We start from the raw sequence: 18740 nt of genomic DNA, 5'->3' as shown, positions 1-18740 counted from the left end.
TTGCTCCAAAATTCAGTGAGATGGAGATCACCATAGGCAGAATGCTAAACCATGCAGAACAAGGAACTGTTTTGCACTGTTCAATGCCAGTCCATACACCCAATTAAGGAGTAATGCTGACGGGCTCTGTTCAGGACTCTTGAAACAAGTGGTAATCAAAATGTAGTGATAAGGCAGCAAAAGAATCAGTAGTGATAAGGAGGTCACTCAAGGATCCAGAGAGTTTTAAAAGGAGACAGAAAGCTGGGAGTTACATTTTAAAATGGCATTTTCAGGGTTCCAGCCACTGGAAAGGTTTTGTGCACACGAGTCAGTCAAGCCGGGCCTCTACAAGTCTGCATGGGGTATAAACACCATCTCACTCTTCCAGTCAGCAGGAAGAGAAATACAGTGACTTTGTCCTGTCCCAATTACAACTGCTTCCTGTCCTATCTTTTCATTCCCTGCCTATTATAAGGGAACCCATAAAGGGACAACACCTTTTTCTTTCAGACCATTTGCACAAAGGTTGCAGCGTGCAGTTTCCAAACCCCACTGACTTTGACACCTCATTGTTTGCTTGAAATGCAAAATTTATGATGAGACGCTACCAGTTGGAGAGCTGTGAGATAAAAGTGATCAATGATTCAGAGGTGAGCGCACACTAAAATTCTTGGTGTAGTGGACATCTCAAGAATGTTTACCTGTCGCAACCAGTTGTTATGGCCCAGTTTGAGATCCAGAGGGCAGGTTCTCTTCCCATGTCGGCTCATGAACTGTTTCCATTTCCAAACGTACTTTTCTGACAAGTACAGCTGACGCAGCTCAGTTCTGCTGGGAGATTTCCCATTGGCTTCTGTACCTAAAATATCAATGCCACATAAGTAAACTATTCCCTATGAACACATCAGTTTGGCTATGTCTACACAAGAGGCTTTTCCTGGCAAACACAGGCTTTTGTCAAGAAAAACTGCAGATCATCCACACACAAAATGCACTTTGTCGACAAAACCCAGCACATCCATCAGCAGCGTTATGCCTCTTCCCATTCAGGTATAATGCCTCTCTTGACAGTGTCCTATCGACAAAGCAGCTGTGTAGCCACTTTGGAGAACTTCTGTCGAGACACAGGGCTTCCGGTTCACCAGGCAGCCCTGTTTGCAGAACGTTTGTTCAGCTGTTTCATTAAAGAAGGCAGTCTGGCTGCTCTCAATTGACAGAGCGGATTGCTCTTTCGATCTGCTTTCATGTGTAGACACAATCTGTCAACAGAAATTTTGCCAGGAACTGCCTTCCAACAGTCACTGCTGTTGACAGAGTCATCTCATGTAGATATAAGCCTCTGTGCATAGGATTTCAAAGAGCTCCCTTTCTCTATGAACACAACACCTTGGTTCAAGGAAATCACTATTCCACGTAGTTATTTTTTTTTCCCCCATGCTGGAACCCTCAAAACCCCTTGATGGGTCCCAGGAATCATCCTATGCTCATTTCTCCTGCCATTTTCAATCCTACACAGGACTAACCTGCTTTCTGGACAAACAATGCAACACGTTATTTCCTTAGAAACTCATCAGTACTGCTCTGGAGTTGGCAGTGAGAAACTTTGTACTTCCCTCCTGCTATTCCCAGAGAATACACCCATTGCCCCTACAGCATTGCTGTGTCAGGTCTAAAGGAGCCCTGAACTCCATATCCTCTCAGGTACTGCCATATGGCGACACCAATGCACAAAGCCGGCCCTTTGTTTAAATATGCAAGATGCCATTAATATATTATTTCTGCAGTACCACAGGTGTGCGTACCATTTTATACTCGAATCAATATAAAGTAATCAATCCTACAAGTGAGAGTGAAGACGACGCATACACTAGGTGAGCCCTGCACATTGTAATCACAGTGTATATTGATAAGAACGTTGGTTAACTGGAAATTGCTCAGCCTAAGGGCCTTGAGATTTTGAAACTTGTATTACCAAGAGATGGAATTTTCAGAATTAATGATGTACAGCAGCCCTATAAGGGAAGTGGTATCAATCCACTCTAGAGGGGGCTTACTGAGGTATGGCGAGATTAAGTGTCTTGACCAAGGTCACAAATTAACAGAGCTTGAAGTAGAACTAAATTCTGGGCTCCCAGCCCTGTTTTCCTACATCAGACCACACTGCCTCCGATGTCTGATTTTATTCCAAGACACACACAGCCATACAGATCTAGTGGCTCGGTGCTGCAGTCTGAGGAATCTGCATGTTCTGCAGTTGAAGCAGAAGTGTAGAGTTCATATTCTTTGTAACAAGAGGGAAGGAGCCCGGCATCACTTTTAGGATTCAGTAACTAGGTCGTCACTCAGACCTGGATATATCAAATGTTCTTCACACAATTTCACTCCATATAGAAAATAAAGTAAGAGGACAGGACTCTACCTCTAGCAGGGAGGCACTTTTTCCAAGCCTCATATGATGCTTTAGGATCCCTCTTGAGCCATAGTTGAGCCTGAGCATGTATCTCATTGCTGTAAGGTTTAACAGTGGTCAGGGTATCCACAGGGATGTCCTAGAAAGGAAAAGGACAACTTCAATCCTGTGACAACCCCACAAACAAAGTTCTGTTCCTATTCCTGTGGCAGAACAATACGACATAACCCACTCAGTGAATAAGAAAACAACTCTCCACAGGAAGAAGCAAGTAGAATAGCAAGGTTTTGTTCTAAGCACTCAGAACACTAGTTTTAATTATGTAAGATCAGACCACTTCCATGCAAATGACACTGAGGTAAACAGGTAATTCTGTATGTATCTCCTGCTTTATGTCCATGGCACTGATAACCTATGATTTAAATGGCGATGCTTTACTGTGACGTAAATGGTCGATACAGCTTTGGCCATGGTGACCAATACACTTCCCATTCCCCACGTGCAGAATGGGTAACCATATTGTGGTGAATGCAGCTTGGGGCTGGTGTGGCAGCTCATCAAAGTGGCACAGCAGCTTCTCACGCACCACACGGTGGCAATGGCTCTGGAGCTCGGGTGCCATGCAGCTGGCTCAGGGCTGAGCGCCTCGGCTCAGCTCTCAGGGCCGTGTGGCAGTGACAATGAATCACCACGAGCAGCAGAGTAGGGTGCCTGGCTACAGGGGTGGTGGGGGTAGGGTGCCTGGTTGCCGGGGGTGGCATGTGGTGATCAGGTGTCTTGCTTTTGGACACCACTGAGCTATGGAGTACAGTAGTCTATGTTGGACATCAGACAATCCAAGTCAGACACCTGGGTCGAGAGAGACACTTGCTACAACTGTGAATGGGTCACACAGAAGAGCTGATCAATATTTCAACAAAAATTACATTATCTGCATTTACAAATTTCCAATTGCAACAACAATCAATAAATGTACTAACTTCTAAAAGCTCGGTAAAGTCCTTTAAGAACCTGTATTAAGCTACAGTTACTGCCTTGAGAGCCCTCTTTCTATGGATCATACAGCTGTGCAGGAAAAAAAATTGAGAGAACCTTAGCTATATCCACCCACTGCTGTGGGTCTCCAGTGCTTGGGGTCTAAGTGCTTCTGGAGCAGAGTGACTAGGAACAGGAAACCTGATGATATTTTCCACCCCCCTCACACACCACGTCTCATATTTCAGGCAGCTAACTCTTTAATCAGTCCAAAGTGTCAATGGACGTACCTTGTTTTTCTTGCTGGTTGGAGCAGGGGGTTTAATCAATTTCTGCAGAATTCGCAGACACATGAGGGTGATGTTCTCAACTACAACAGGAGTTTTAATGTTCACTGCCATCAAGAAGAGGCTCAGAGCTGAAAGGAAAGATACAGGGATTAATGACAATAATAAGAATCCAGCAGGGCTAGAAAAATCCTCAGAAGTAGTACTACACATTGAACCTCTCTAATCCAGCACATTCTTGTCTGGCAAACATCTGTAATGATTTTAGTTAACCAGATGACCTCTTCTCAGGGGCGTGGCCAAGTTTCCTGTGGTCCCATAAAGTTTGTTTACAGCCATCAGCCCTGGCCCTCAGTGTTCTGTGCTGTTATTTAGCAGTGACTCATCCCTAAATGACTTCTAAGAGCCCAGTAAGCAGTGGAAGTGTTGGCTATGCTGCTACACAATACTGATCTCCTGTGGTCCAGCAAATTCTCTTGTCCAGCACTGGTCAGGCCCAGAGAGTGCTGAACTAGAGAGGTTCAACCTATACTGCCACATACACAAACCACAAGTTTTACCAGAAGGTAAGATGTCACGTCCTTGGGTTGATCTATCACATGCTCATACAGAAAGACATTCCCATGACAGGGAAAAGGATCCTACTTTGCCGCAACTCTGTTCTACTCCTTCCATGTTCTCTTCCTAGCCCTCCTGTTGTGTATGGTGCCTCCCAAAGCCCACAGCTATTATAGACCAGCACATCTCCATTAGGGTTACCACACTGCATTGGTACCTTGCCAGTTTCACCAAGATACCTAACTTACGCTTTTAAAATTAACCTTCATTAGTTGTTTGAACCTACCACAGCGCAGTCGCAGCTCCCAGCAACTATCTTCCTTAGAGATGGAATCCGTTAGCAGCAACATTTCATATTGGAGGCTGCTAGCCTGCAACAGAAAATGGTACTGATCTTTAGCCAGGCTTGCTGACAAAATGCAGTCCTTTTGCCTCTTCAATACTGGGGGTTCAAGGTGCAATAGTGAGGGGTTCTCAACTCAAAGCTTCTATTGGAGATGACTGGCAACCTGTCTACGAGAGGCCAAGGACCGTAATAGTTCAGAGTGCTGAAAGTGAGGACTCAGATGTCCTAGCAGAGCTGCGTGGGGATGCTAACCCACCATCACATCACATTATACTTGACTCCAGCAATGCCACAGTTTCTACCAAGACAGAAATGCCCTTTTGGTATACCCAGTCAATTCACTGTAAATTACTAAAATCACTAGGGATGGGTAGGAGAAAAAGAAGAGTATCCGTACAATGCTGGAGCTCTCACCAGATCAGGATTTGCCCAGTGTCCTTTCAGGGCTGCAGAAACCTTCCCGATGATCAGGTCATTCATTTGTTGTGTGGCCTCTGGATTGTCTCTGATTAAAGAAGCAAAGTAAATACTATTAAATTCTGCTTACAGACATTTCTCAGCTACACAAAGCACCTTGCTTTTCAGTTTGGTTCATCTAAAATTTATAGCCAGTCTGTCCAACCAGCACTTTTCTGACACAAGACAACAGGATAAATCAACTTGTCTCATAACCTCTAAACGCTTAAGTACTTGGCCAGTCAACAGAAGGAATAACATTACATAATGTAGTGCCTTCCACTTAGTATTGAAGTGTGCCTTATAGCAGTGATTTTCAACAGGTGTGCTGCAACACACTGGTGTGCTGTGAGAACTTTCCAAGTGTGCCATGAGATTTCTTCAATTTCCCCTTGCTGCAGCGCTTTGCAGAGCCACCGTGGGGAGAAAACTGATGACCCTGTGCCAAATGGGGTTCAAGCAGCAAGGCTGCTTGAGTCCCAGCTGGCATGGGGTTGGTCAATTTCCCTGCAGAAGAGCATTTGCACCGGGAGGCAGCTGAAATGCTGCTTCCAGGTCTGAACAGGCTGGTGGGGAAACCGTCTCATCAGATTCTGTGCCTGTGAAGAGGAGGGAGCATTTCACTGCTGACATTAATAGAAAGAGTATCAGAATCAAAAGAAACATGTAGAAGCATGTGCGAATGTTCACCACAAATACAAAGCTCACCAATTAAACACCGAAATATTTCTTAGAAGCGGAGCTCTTAAGGAAAAGCTTAATGAGATGAGCAAGCCCTAAATCCTTTACAATGCCAATACATGCTCTAAGTCATCCACAGTTAACACGGCAGTGGGAGAGCTCATCTGGACTTCCACTGAAACTGGGTTAACTAAAGCCGATCTCAGCATCAGTAATTATATGGCTACTTGGAACGATTTACTGTTAGGTGCATTTATCTCACTAAAACTGTGACCAAAATGTGTGAACCAGTCTTCAGCGGATGCAGAGCCGAGTCTAACCTGGTGAGAAGACACATCAACTGACGGACCTCTTCACGCATTGTGGCTGCACCACGACGCAGGTTATAGTCAAACAACTCTCGAATAAGGCCCTGGGACACAAGAATGTGCCTGATGGCAGAGTTGGTTGCAAGGGCCCGGAGCAGCGTTATGCAGTGTTCAGTGACAGCTGAAGCGCAGCCGTAGCATTTTGTTGAAGAAGTATGGCCACAGCCTAATACAGACAAAGCACGATATTGGCTGGCGGTAAATGTGGGCTGGACAGTGGTTCGTGATGATTTGGTTGCTGCCTCTCTCTGTTGGAGATCATATTCCAGGAGTTCCTTCCTAGAAGCAAAAACTTTCTGCAAACACACAAAAAAGGAGAAGAAATTAAAAATGTGCAAGATTTAACTCTTCCTAACCCAGGTGAAGTTTGATGTTAATAAACTAACTTTTACATAAAATAGGTTAATGGAACTAAGCAAAACAAAGAGATAAAAAGAGACAGCACATGATCACGATCTTTGAACTTATCCATGTCTCAAGTTACGGTCCCTTTGACTGTGTGTTTCATAACAAAATTCCTTTTCTTGAAGACCTCAACATATTTCACAGACTAATTTATAAAACTCACATCACACTTACAAGATACATAGTCCATACCCCTATCTGACAGAAAGGGAAAGCAGAGGCAAAGTCACCCCACATCAGAGGCAGAAGTAGCAGGACAAGTGAGAAATCCTTGCCTGACTCTCAGACACCTCCTCTAATCTGCTGAAAAGTTCTACCCATTACTGCAATACCCTGTTGGAAAGAGGTTGGTCCACAGAGCCTGGAAATTAACAGCTGCCATACCATTAACAAAAGGCAGCTCTAGAATTTACTGAAAACCTAACTGCTCCATTTCTTTGGCAGCACAGCCCTTATTACTACTATAGGGGGTCCATATAGAATAGGCACAGCTTGATTTGCATATTTTTATATACATTGTTTGAAGCATTTCAGGACAACGGGTCGCTCAGATTCACAACATACCTGAATGATCTTGGAGAGTTCATCAAAAGAGTTCTTGCAGTCACCACAGTACTCCTGTGCTAGCTGAAGTATGTATCTGTTCACGCTAGCTGAGGTGGAGCTGATCCCGCCACTGCCACCAGAGTCATCCTGCAACGCAGGAAGCAGCAGAAAACCAGCATGTTTATAGCAGCATGTAGTCACAAGAGAACTACACAACCATCAATCTTTCTGCTGTGGATTCCTGCCTGAGAGAAGCCTCTTGGCATTCTCTGAAATAATGCATAAGGCAAGGGAAAGAGTCTCCAAAACAGGCAAAGCTAAACACACACAATTACTCACCTGGAAAAAAAAAAACAGACCCGTGTACCAACAGAGCACATTCTCAAGTACTGGCTAATTTCCATTGTACAAGAGTATGTTAGATAGAGGCAGTCTAGGCGCAAAGCCTATGGATTCACAGGACTCAAACACAACACCAGCAAAAACAAATACACTTCATACCATTCCACTGTAATCCTGATTGTGATAACGCTAATTCCTGGTGTGCAGCATGTAGGCCAGCTTCTTATTAAGCCTGGTCTAAGCTAAGAGCACCTGTGCCTTTTACTGAGACTTGTCTATTTCACCTTACCTGTGGCTTTTCAGGAGCTGCCTCGTTTACTTTACACAGTAGATTTTCCAGCTGCGGTCGGTGTCCCATCAGCTGATGATACACTCTGTCAGCCTTGTCCAGAAGAGTGTTGATATTTGTTACTGCCTTGGAAGACACAAAACAGAAGAATTTGTCATTTACTTTCAGACAAGATTTTATTCTACCTGTAACGAGGTTTATACCCTCCCACAGAAACAGCTGCTGATTTGACCACTGTTTCTGCCTCTCAGGCTACATCTACACTAGCCCCAAACTTCAAAATGGCCATTTCAAAGTTTACTAATGAAGCGCTGAAATGCATATTCAGCGCTTCATTAGCATGCGGGCAGCCGCGGCACTTCAAAATTGACGAGCCTCGCCGCCACGTGGCTCGTCCTGACGGGGCTCCTTTTCAAAAGGACCCCGTCCACTTCGAAGTGCTGCGGCCGCCCGCATGCTAATGAAGCGCTGAATATGCATTTCAGTGCTTCATTAGTAAACTTCGAAATGGCCATTTGCATGGCCATTTCGAAGTTGGGGCTAGTGTAGACAAGGCCTCAGTGTGCCTTACTCATAGGCAGTGCTACCGACAAGGCTTTCAGCACTGGCTGAACCTCTCTAGTCTCGCGGACACTGGTCTGGAAACATCTGTGGTTCAGCATGATTTTAGTTAGCCAGTGTCTACTTATCATGGGTGTGGCTAAGCTTCCCACAGTCCCATTGTTTGTTTACAGCTACCAGTCTGGGCTCTCAGGGTTCTGTGCTGCTGTTTAGCTCTGATTTTCACTTAAGTGGTGCTGGAATACAGAGATTGAATGTGTATACGGGCTCTTGGGAAACATCATAGCCACAAGACAGGGAATAAGAACACAAAATCTAATTGAAGTAACTTAATTTGTGTCACACTGTTTCTCACAGTTGGGAGGAGCACATTAATGAAGTGGCTTCAGAGTTCTCCTTGGGAAAACTCTTTAAACTCTCCATCATGATGCCTACAGAAATCTTGACATTTGTTAGGGTGCTGTTGCAAAGATAACATTGACTTTCACACGCTAACCAATATTGCCTCATTTCCATCTGGACTCTCTGTATTCAGCTATTTATCTTTTGTCCTATACTTAGATTGAAATCACTTTGGGGCATGGGCTATCTTTTTCTTCTATGCTTGTACAGCACCTAGCACAATGGTCCATGACTGGGGCTCCTAAACACTACCCTAATACAAGCAACAAATAATACTGTAACCAAACACTGCTCTCACAACATGCCCTAAAAAAGTACAGCACTGGATGGTTGCTTTACCAAGCAAAGGAAAGCCAGCAGCTACTACTTTTTAAAGAGCACCAGCCTGATGCAACATGACACCTCAGGGTGAGATACTGCACTTCACATCCCCTGAAATGCTGGAGGTGGGAAGAGGATTCTGTACAAGGATTAGCGCCTACCCTCCATGATCAATGCCACAGCTTGCATCAGCCACTGAAGAGTAACTTACAGCACTTCCCCGACCCCCACCACTTCCAGGCACCAACCACACTGCCTCCATAATGCTCCCAGTTGGGATACCACCTCTGATGTCACTAGATTGTATTTTAAGAAACTCTTGGTACTAGTCTCACCTTCTTCCGATCCTCCTCATTTTCTATTGGATCCACAGCACAGCAAGGCTTGGCATACAGCATGAAGTCAAAGCGAGCGTATTTACAGAATCCACAGGCGTTGCAGAGAAAAGGATCCTTCTCATCATAATTAATGGATCTGAAAAGCAAACCAGAGAATTAAAGGGGACAATAAATCTTACAAAGAGGGATGTGCGTGTATGTGGGCATGACAGACAGACAGGGGAAGGCTTCAAATTTCTACATGTGCACACACACACTCTTGCGTAAAAGAGATGAAGCATTAAAATATCTAAGCTGCCCCACTACCTCCCTCACTCTTGCAGCACACTGCGTGCATTTTAACAAGACAATTTTCTTATGTCCCAGTGAAACACAGTGTAGTGTGGCTGTGAGCTGTTTTATGCTTGACCTATTTCTGTACTGTAGGTAGAAGCATTTTGTATATACACCAACAAGATCGCCCTAAAGAATTTACAAAGCACCTTGGATCCTTCAGAGGTGGGCTGAGATATAGACTGACTAGACAAGAAGACCGGCACCAAGTGCCATTGGGAGGAGGGGATACCAGACAAGGAGACTGGGAGCACAATGGAGGAGTTGATGGAGAGTGAAGGAAATTAATAATTCTATAGTCCGAGCAGAGTTTGAACAGTGGCAGTAAAGGAGACCTGTGACCGGGCTGCAAACAATGAGAATGAAAAAAACAAACAAACAAAAAAACATTAAGTAGCTGAACATTCATTCAGTGAGTGCCATCCATCCTATGCAATGACATAGGCCGTGGGGGAGCAACCACCCAGTATGGGATCATTACACTATATCATAATGCAGATCAACAAAAGCACCGAATTAAAATCCCACAGGCAACCTTAATTCTGGCATTTCCTAACTTCCAAGAGCTGGAATTTGAAACTTTTTTTAAAAAAATGTAGCTTTTTTGGATTTCTTTTTCCCCCCGTTATTTGGCTATATGCACATTATAGCCCTGAAAGCCTGTTTCATAAATGCACATTATTTGATTCCGATTATTAAAACTCCACATTTATCTAGCATAAACAGGAGACTGTTTGCTAAGTGTCTGACATGGTAAACAGTGATATGGTCCTACAGATTATTGGATCTGGCTAGAGGAATTACAGACCCACCTGCACTTGTGGCACTGGTACACATTCTCACCACAGTTCCCACACACTCCAGGGTTAGCTGGGACAGATGCACTGCATCGGGGGCACTGCAGAGTTTCTGTGGAGGCCTGGTAATTCTCATAGAAATCTGCAAATTCGATCATCAAGTTTGAAGCCACAATGGGCAGCGGCAAGTCAATCTTCACCTCTGTTTGGCCTGGGGTCAGCTGTACCTTTTTAGCTTTGTGCCAACGAGCAGGCCTATGAAGGAGAGAACAAACATTTACTTAACAGAATGGTAAACTCTCACCCACACACACTGAAGCTGAACACAGCTATCAACTCAAAATCTATTTTTAACAGGATGAAGGAGAGCAGTTCTAGGATTCATTTTCCTAGCTTCTATGATACAATATGAAGCCAGAAATTACACTTTAGAAGAGATTGTTCAGAATTAAAGAGCTGTTGATGTCTCATAGAAAAAAACCCATTTCTACAGACATTTTTTCCCCTCGGATTTTCACCTCTTTATTATTAAGAAAACAGGATATTTATTTCTATAGATGTCATCTGGCTCCTCCTTTTTATTCCCAACCTGTCATTAGAACCCTCTTTGTGAGATCATAATCCTCTCCTCAGCAGCCAATTGTAATGTGACTGAGGATTACAGTTTCGAACAAACAGCAGGAACAAACTAATTCCTCAATGCAAAAGGTCTGATTCTGGTGAGAATGTCTCAAGAAGAAAAGAGAAATGTGTAAGGATAAGTGGGCTAGGACCATAAAACATTACCAAGTAGTATTTTCTAGTGGTTAAAGCAAGGCAAGGGAGACAAGTGATCTGGGTGCAACTGAGCCAGAGACAGATAACATGCTCAGAGACTATAAACACAAGAAACCAGACAGACAAAAATCAGCCAAACAAGCCAGGTAACATGACTTGAATCTGTTCATCTCAGCACAAACTAGGGCATTACATTTTCAGAGGCCTACAGTTAGAATGCATTACACCTGCTCACAGGAACATGATTACAGGGTTAGCAGCTTAATGATGTGTTCAGAATCCTGGACAAATATTAAGATAGGTATATAACAAATGGCTGTAAGATAGTAGACTGGAGACATACAGAGGAAAACAAGCCAGATCCGGGCAGTTAGGTATTTTGAATACCTCAGCTAGATCATGAAACAGACTCTTTCAAGCACACAGGAACTAAGGAGCTTTAGGTCAACACAAGGACACAATCTTTCTACAATTTCAGTTTGTAAGACACAACATGATGTCTGGACAGGACTAATTTCTACATTCTCAAAGTTATTTCATATGATGTGCCAAAAAAAGGGGCAGGGGATAGTAGAGGCAAGGGTGAAGAAGCTGGTTGTTTCAAATTCATCAAGAGACCATCTTGCCTCAGTGAGGGCATTCTCAATTAAAAAATCCCAAGGACAACACAAGGGTAGTTACTACATGGAGGAGCCTTCCTCTACAGGTGTCTCACAAGAATCATCAGCTCAGTGCATAACAAGCTTCTTCAACAGAATGCTCTGAATTTTAAACAATATTCATTGTCCTCATTTTCACTTCATCTTCATTCCCAGCCCATATTACACTTTCCCAGAGACAGCAATTGCATGCCCATAGACTTTCCACTCAGGGATCAAATAGATACAGGAGTTTTACAGCCAAAGCCATCGATCTTCTCCACACCCTCCAAAAAGGAGGATGTTTCATTGAGTGCAAACCCTGATCAGTGTGCCTCAGCTGAGGAGCTGGAAGTTGAAATGAAGTTTTCTAATTCAGGAAGAGGTAATATCCTAGTCCAGGAAACAATCAGGACCATATCTAACATTGTCTTTTGGCCAAGAAAAATATCCTGACACCACTGCCAAAGCTGAGAAGTACATACTTGTTTTTCAGCTCCACTATGGCCTGCACTGTCCTGTTGTTGTAATAGAGGTTGATAGTCCGGACCATTTTGGTCCTTTTCAGATCTCCTATCTTCACGGTAACTTTGCTAATGGTGTGGCTGCCAATCAGTTTCACCACCTGCTGGGTAGTGGTGTACCGCGTGTCCACCTTTATGGAAGACAGCTTGATGTACTGGGAAGAGAAATAAAGGTGCTGTTAAAATCCTCAGCCAACAAATGGAGAAACTCTGCAGGTTAGACTGCTATAAAAGCTAGGATCTCTGCAGTCTGAAGGGCAGCCAAACTGCACTGATCACTTACACAGAACGGCACTTCTGGATTGTTGCAGACAAGACAAGGATCACTTTCCAAGTAATAACCATCAAATTCCACCAGACCGGAGAGCGTGCTGCATAGAGAAAGCATTTAAAATATCTGCACTTAGGCATTCACTCTGTTTTAAGCTCAAGTCATTTAGATAAGCAGAACAGCAAGTGTGTAATCTCAGCTGAGGACTTACTCCTACCACTATTTTAACAAAACAACATTACATTCCCTTGTGGAGTGCAGCTGTAAAGTACTTCTAGCGTACTGGAAGAGAGAAAAGGAAGAACTCACTTGTAAATGTTGGAATTAGGATGATTGGTAAGAATGTGGTTTTGGGTCCGGAGGATCTCAACAGCCTTTTGGGAATATTCCTTTAACTGAAATAGAGTTAAACCAGTGAGACAAGGTAAGTGAGGTAACATCTTTTATTTGATAACTTAAGTTGGAGAGACAAATGAAAAAGTGACAGGCAATTAACAGCATAATCTTCTCTGAATTTTACAATTTAAGGCAAATTTGGAATTGCAACAGCATAAGACAGACATACAGCATATGGCCTTTTAGTTCCACAAAGGATGCATGCATTATACTCACGAGACTCAGACTTCCATTGATAGTACAACTGAACTTTTACTGTAGCGATGACGCAAACCTTGGCTAACAAATGAGATTGCTACCAAATGCCTGTGGAATGTTTTCACCTCTTGTACGTACAAATGCACAATTACTGGAGCACCCTAGATTACCACAGGCCTTTGCGAAACATACCACTTACCCTTCTTTTAGTTTAACATTAAGGACTATAAACGCTGCTTAGGATCGAAACAGATTGATCCCTCTAAATTAGAGCTAAATGGGAAATGATTTTTTTCTGTGAAAAATTATGAAAAAAAGGTATTTTATTTTTGTCAAAAAATCTCTTAAAATTGTTACTAATTTTATTGAGAAAATGTTTTTCAAGTTTTGGGTTTTTTTTTTTTTAAATGAAAGAAAACCCACTGGGGGTGGGGATGAGGAAGAAATTAAAATGAAGTTTTGATGAATATTTCAAGATCAAAATTTTCCATCAAAAATGTTTCAACAGAAAATATGATCCGCTCTGCCATTAAAGTTACTCTTAACCCCTTAAGATGGTACATACAGCATTTGGAAAAGAAAAATAAATGTGAGAGAACCCTCATGCCAGCTGTTCAAAAGTCATACTACACCTTTTTCTCAGTCTGTTGTGTCTTCAGAGAGAAGTATCCCAGGAGATCCACAAACTGGGCAGCCTTTCGTCCATAGGCTGGGAGTTCTGGCCATATTGACCACATGAGGTCTAACAGGAGCTCTTGCTGAGACTTGTTGGAGTTCCTGATGGACAGATTACAAATCAAAGCAGTGCATGGATACGCTTTTCATACCCAGTTCTGATAGGATTTACCCTAATGGGAAACATAGGGTAGTTGGTCTAGGCTTCTGTAAAGTACTAAATGAAGTTTGATACACAACAAAATCACCTGTGTTGCTTAATCACTCCTCTTTCCTCCAGTGCACTAAGTCTTGAACACTGCTAAGTGCTTCTGCAACAACTAGCCACAGAGGAAGTTGAAAGAGTTCAGGGCATTGAATTTTGCCCTAAGTATAAATGATGATGTGCAGCACTTGGTAACAATATTAATCTGCAACTCTCTAGAGGAAAGAAAACAATTCTCTCAAGAATTCCAAGCTGTACAGACTAGAACAGACAGCTTGGACTTCACAGTAGAAACTGCAAGACAAGACGCCATGTGTTTAAATTGGAACAAGGGAAGTTTAGGTTGGACATTAGGAAAAATTCCAACTCAGGGTGGTTAAGAACTGGAATAAATTGCCTAGAGTAGTTGTAGAATCTCCATCATTGGAGATATTTAAGAACAGGTTAGAACAATATTTAAAGAGGGATGATATAGATGGTGCATGGTCCTACCCTGGGGGCAGGGGACTGGAGTTGATGACCTCGAGGTCCCCTCCAGTTCTAGAATTGTATGATTCTTTGAAACAGAACATTCCCTTTGGGTTGTGACCAAAACCAATATCAGTGAATCAGCTACAAGTGCAATCAACTCAAAAATGGTGGGAACAGGTCCCCAATATAATGTTATCCGACTAAGGGCCTAAAATACCTGCTGAATGGGCAGCTGAGTACTGAAACTTCATACAAATAAGTGCTTAGTCTTTAAACCCCTTTAGCTAGAAAATCTACGTTCTGACATACCTAATGTCTGAACTCAAGTGCTGGAAAGCAGTGACTGAGAAGAACTATGGCTTTGGATAGGCCCGTTAGAATGTACCTGTAGATGTGGAGTGCCAGGCAGTGTGCTTGCCACCGCACTGAGGAGGAGTTGGACTCCAGCAAGAAGCAGCGCAGGAACTGAATAAGAGTTTCCTTATCAGCAAATTTATTCAGCTGGTTCACCAGAGCTGTGCACAGCTGGTCTTCTTGGCTGCCAGAGCTCTCACCTGGAGAACAGCATATGGCACAAGTCAAAAGAGCACAGGAAACCAGATGGACTGAATTCATCACAAGTGCAGCAGATGTCTCTATTTCATTGATGGCACGGTGGTAGGGGAGAGAAAAAGAGAGAAAGCTATGCACGGCTGTCAACTGTGCGAACTGTAAGCATTCATGAACAAACAAGTTTCTGGGTAGGAATGATCAGAGTTACAAACTAATCAGTCACTCAACTACACACCTCATTTGGAAGCAGATGTACACAGTTAGGCAAAAGTAGAGAAAATAATGAAATATCAAATACAGTACAATGCTGAGTTAAACATATATTAGTAAAAAAGGGGAATGCAACTTTTTTCTTCTGCATAGAAAAGTCTCAAAGCTGTATGAAGTTAACGTTCAGTTGTAAACTTTTGAAAGATGAACCAGTCCCACTTAGGAAGTTTGCATGGTAAGAAGTGTGATGCCAGCAAAGATGGCATATATTATACATGATATATATTATGATTCCTAATAAAATTAAACATCAAGCCAATTTATTAAGCATTGGTGAAGGTCCTGAGAGTACCTTAGCAATACACACACTTATTTCCGCACCAATCTTAACACTGTCCAGCTCCACTCCCGACCCATTCCAATAAACATGAAACTACAACAAAATTGGCCAAGTATGTGTGTTTTACTTGCTCTGCATCCTTGGGGCTCTTGCCAAGAGTCGTGCATGTCTCAAGGCTGGGGGAAAGTGTATTTCTATAATCAGAAGCATTGCTGAAAAAGACAGTGGCTCAAATAGATGAATGGCTTGCAACACACCTTCTCGTTCTTTTTCCTTTTCTTCCTTCTTGCTCTTTTTGGTGGAGGATTTGCTTTGTGTTGCTGGCTGCCCAGGGCCTGCTGCTGCTGCTGCTGGTGCCGACGTAGAAGAGGTGTTGGATGATCCAGAGGACGAAGTCACAGACAGCACTTTACTGCCACACAAAGCACAGGACAGCAGCTGTAGAAGAACTGGTGACACTCCTTCATCTACCAGAAAACTCACTTGTAGGAGAAAACAGAGAACAGCTGTGGAGGGAGGAGAGGAAAAAAGTTAAGTACGAATAAAATAAATTATGAACACCCCCAAAAGGTTATTTTGAAAAACTGAAGCAGCCCATTTACTTGACTAGAGCATGGATGGGGAGCGTAGAATAAATGGGACATCTGCCATATATCACAGAGCAGGTCAATGGCAATGCCAGGAATAGAATCATGTCTCAACTCCCCAGTCCAGTGCTCTGCCCCCTAGAGCACACTTCCTACTTAATTTCTTTTTATTTTCTCTAGCCACAGAATGGATGCTACCACTGAACACTGATAATTAGGGAGAAACAAATCCAGCGGATCCCTACCTCTTCCAGTTCTCTAGTGCTAAACGTCAAAACAGAAACTCTCCTTCTGCAAAGAGCTGAGAAACCCTGGAGCAAACCTAAGCATACCAAGAATGACCTCTACTCTTCTCAGTTCTGTAAGGGAGACAACTCACAGTCATCTTTAATGCAGAATTTCTGCCAGTTCACAGTTCGCTGCGTGGCGATCTCTGCGCAAGCCTTCAAGTGTTCCATCTGAAATGCAGAGCACCATGGAATTAAGCTGCAAGTCAGCTCGTCTACTGATGTAACCTTTTTTTTAAATGCAGCATGCATTACGTACACTGTACTCACTAGAGAAACATACATTTCTTCCAGTGAAACACAATTCTCCTTACCAGGCTGATCAATGTGTCATACTGCAGGGCAGAGCCTGAACTTGCAGTGACCACACTTGCCCGAAGATAAATCCCTTGTTCTTCCAGGAGTTTTTTGATACCGCGAACATGAGAATCCAAAGTGTGCAGGTCTCGAAGCTGGCGATACTTCTCCTTTGAACCACAGATGAAGAGCAAGAGTTTGCGGACTTGGCGCCGTACAAATGGAGTCTGCTGGATCATCAAATACTAGACAAAGAAAAAAGCATTTCACCATAAGGGTTGTGAAATTGACAGAGGTTGACCGACGTTATCACAGCAGTCACAAGACCTTAAGTTGGGTCAAGGTAACATGAAGTATTTCCACAGGGAAAGAGGAAATGGAAATGCATTTAGCAGTTTCTGAGCTTGAAGGTACTGGGACCATCAACATCACAAGTCTTGGGCAGAAGAGAGCTGCAATAGCAATGCCATGGATTATGTAGTACTAGAGCTAGTTCATTCCACAGCAGTTATCCAAGCTACCTATGAGCGCAGGTTAAAGGTCAGAAACATTCCCTCAGTAGGGTTTCTTCTCCTGAATTAACTGCTGCACTATAAATTATGACAGCTATAGGAGGTTGCACATCTTCCTGGGGAAACAGGCATGTGTATATGGATGGGGGAACCTACAACTTAAACTGCCAATTAAAATGCACCCCACTACAAACCCATAATTTGTTCTAAAGAACATCAGTGAAGTACTAGCAATACATCTTCACACTATATTGTGATTGCTTCTAGAGCAACCAACATTGTTGAATTGTGGACAGACATGCCAATACTATTCTTGCAGCAAGCTCTCTCATACATGCCTCTTTGGTATAGGCATACACAGTACTGAAGACGCAAGAGAAGGACCTCATTACTCACACCAAAGACTGGATTCTCCCAGGGAGAAGACCATTATTTGCTGACTTTCTTGCCACCCACCAATCCTACAACCCATTTCTAGGAATGCCAGGAGTTCTTTATCTACCTCAGACAGGAAGTAGAACCAGGAATGATCGAAGATGGGTGGTGGGATCCGGGAGTTTGTGTCAGCAATTTTCTTGATTTGATAAGGTAACCGCAGCACCATCTCTGTCAGAAGCTGAGTATAAGCCTCAAAAACATCTGCAGCATGACCCTGAAGCAAAGAAACTCAGTGGGTTAAGCTAAAGATATTTAGTATGAACACTGAACACTTAGCAATCCCTGCTTCCAAGCATAGTAAGCTGGGGAGGAAACTATTTTTTCCACTTACAATCAGAATAATCCTTATTACTATGCCATTTAGTCACAACTGCACCTTTATAAAACTAAAATGAGAACACTTGATTGGCAGATGACCATAAAACCAGCGAGCCTCTCTCGTGAATGTGATAAAATGCAGAGATTATGGTGCAGTGGGTCTCCCTATTCTTAAAAAAAATTACATTTTACCCTTTAAAATAGAACACATTCTACCATTTCATTATGTGTGCTGCGTACGGCATCTATGCATAAATCAAAGCCTTGATGCCAGTGCAAGTTTGTAACAAAGACATGATGATAGATGAAGAAGCCTAGGACTTAGACTGTAAATCCTGACTTCAATTGCACCAACAATTGCAAGGCATCCTTTCCATCAATGGTTTGTGGATCTCTGTCTGCTAAACAAGTCACTCCACACAGTAGCATCCCATCAGGAAGATGGGCATCTAAATCAGAGACGATGACAGGAGCACCAATGAACTACATGGTGCAGGAATGCAATGACAAAGATAGCTCCACTGTCTGAGAACTGGAAGCAGTCCCAAATGTCAATAAGGACTCCAGAACTCATGGAGAGCACATTTTAAATTGCTGGTCAGACACACAACAGCGGGGCATATGCTAGCTAATCCCACAGCAGTTTG

At 43.1% G+C, this 18740-nt stretch overlaps 1 protein-coding gene across 4 annotated transcripts in view; it reads right to left on the bottom strand.

Moving 5' to 3' along the window:
• The window catches only part of UBR4 (ubiquitin protein ligase E3 component n-recognin 4), a 137156-nt gene that overhangs the window by 38131 nt on the left and 80285 nt on the right, over positions 1–18740 (bottom strand). For all 4 annotated transcript variants that reach the window (XM_075018177.1, XM_075018176.1, XM_075018179.1 and 1 more), the window contains 19 exons: positions 17840–17989; positions 16843–17070; positions 16621–16699; positions 15912–16160; positions 14938–15106; positions 13834–13978; positions 12917–13002; positions 12620–12707; positions 12298–12491; positions 10413–10652; positions 9265–9403; positions 7646–7771; positions 7033–7161; positions 6016–6359; positions 4973–5063; positions 4499–4583; positions 3658–3785; positions 2402–2531; positions 684–841 (listed from right to left, as the gene is read on the bottom strand). In XM_075018177.1, coding sequence (XP_074874278.1) covers positions 684–841; positions 2402–2531; positions 3658–3785; positions 4499–4583; positions 4973–5063; positions 6016–6359; positions 7033–7161; positions 7646–7771; positions 9265–9403; positions 10413–10652; positions 12298–12491; positions 12620–12707; positions 12917–13002; positions 13834–13978; positions 14938–15106; positions 15912–16160; positions 16621–16699; positions 16843–17070; positions 17840–17989 — 2958 coding nt within the window. The remainder of the gene's footprint in view (positions 1–683; positions 842–2401; positions 2532–3657; positions 3786–4498; positions 4584–4972; positions 5064–6015; positions 6360–7032; positions 7162–7645; positions 7772–9264; positions 9404–10412; positions 10653–12297; positions 12492–12619; positions 12708–12916; positions 13003–13833; positions 13979–14937; positions 15107–15911; positions 16161–16620; positions 16700–16842; positions 17071–17839; positions 17990–18740) is intronic.

This window comes from Carettochelys insculpta, chromosome 23 (assembly GCF_033958435.1).
Source record: "Carettochelys insculpta isolate YL-2023 chromosome 23, ASM3395843v1, whole genome shotgun sequence".
NCBI classification, from domain to species: domain Eukaryota; kingdom Metazoa; phylum Chordata; order Testudines; family Carettochelyidae; genus Carettochelys; species Carettochelys insculpta.
The sequence above is the reverse complement of the archived record's forward strand: the minus strand, read 5'-3'. Positions and strand labels throughout refer to the sequence as shown.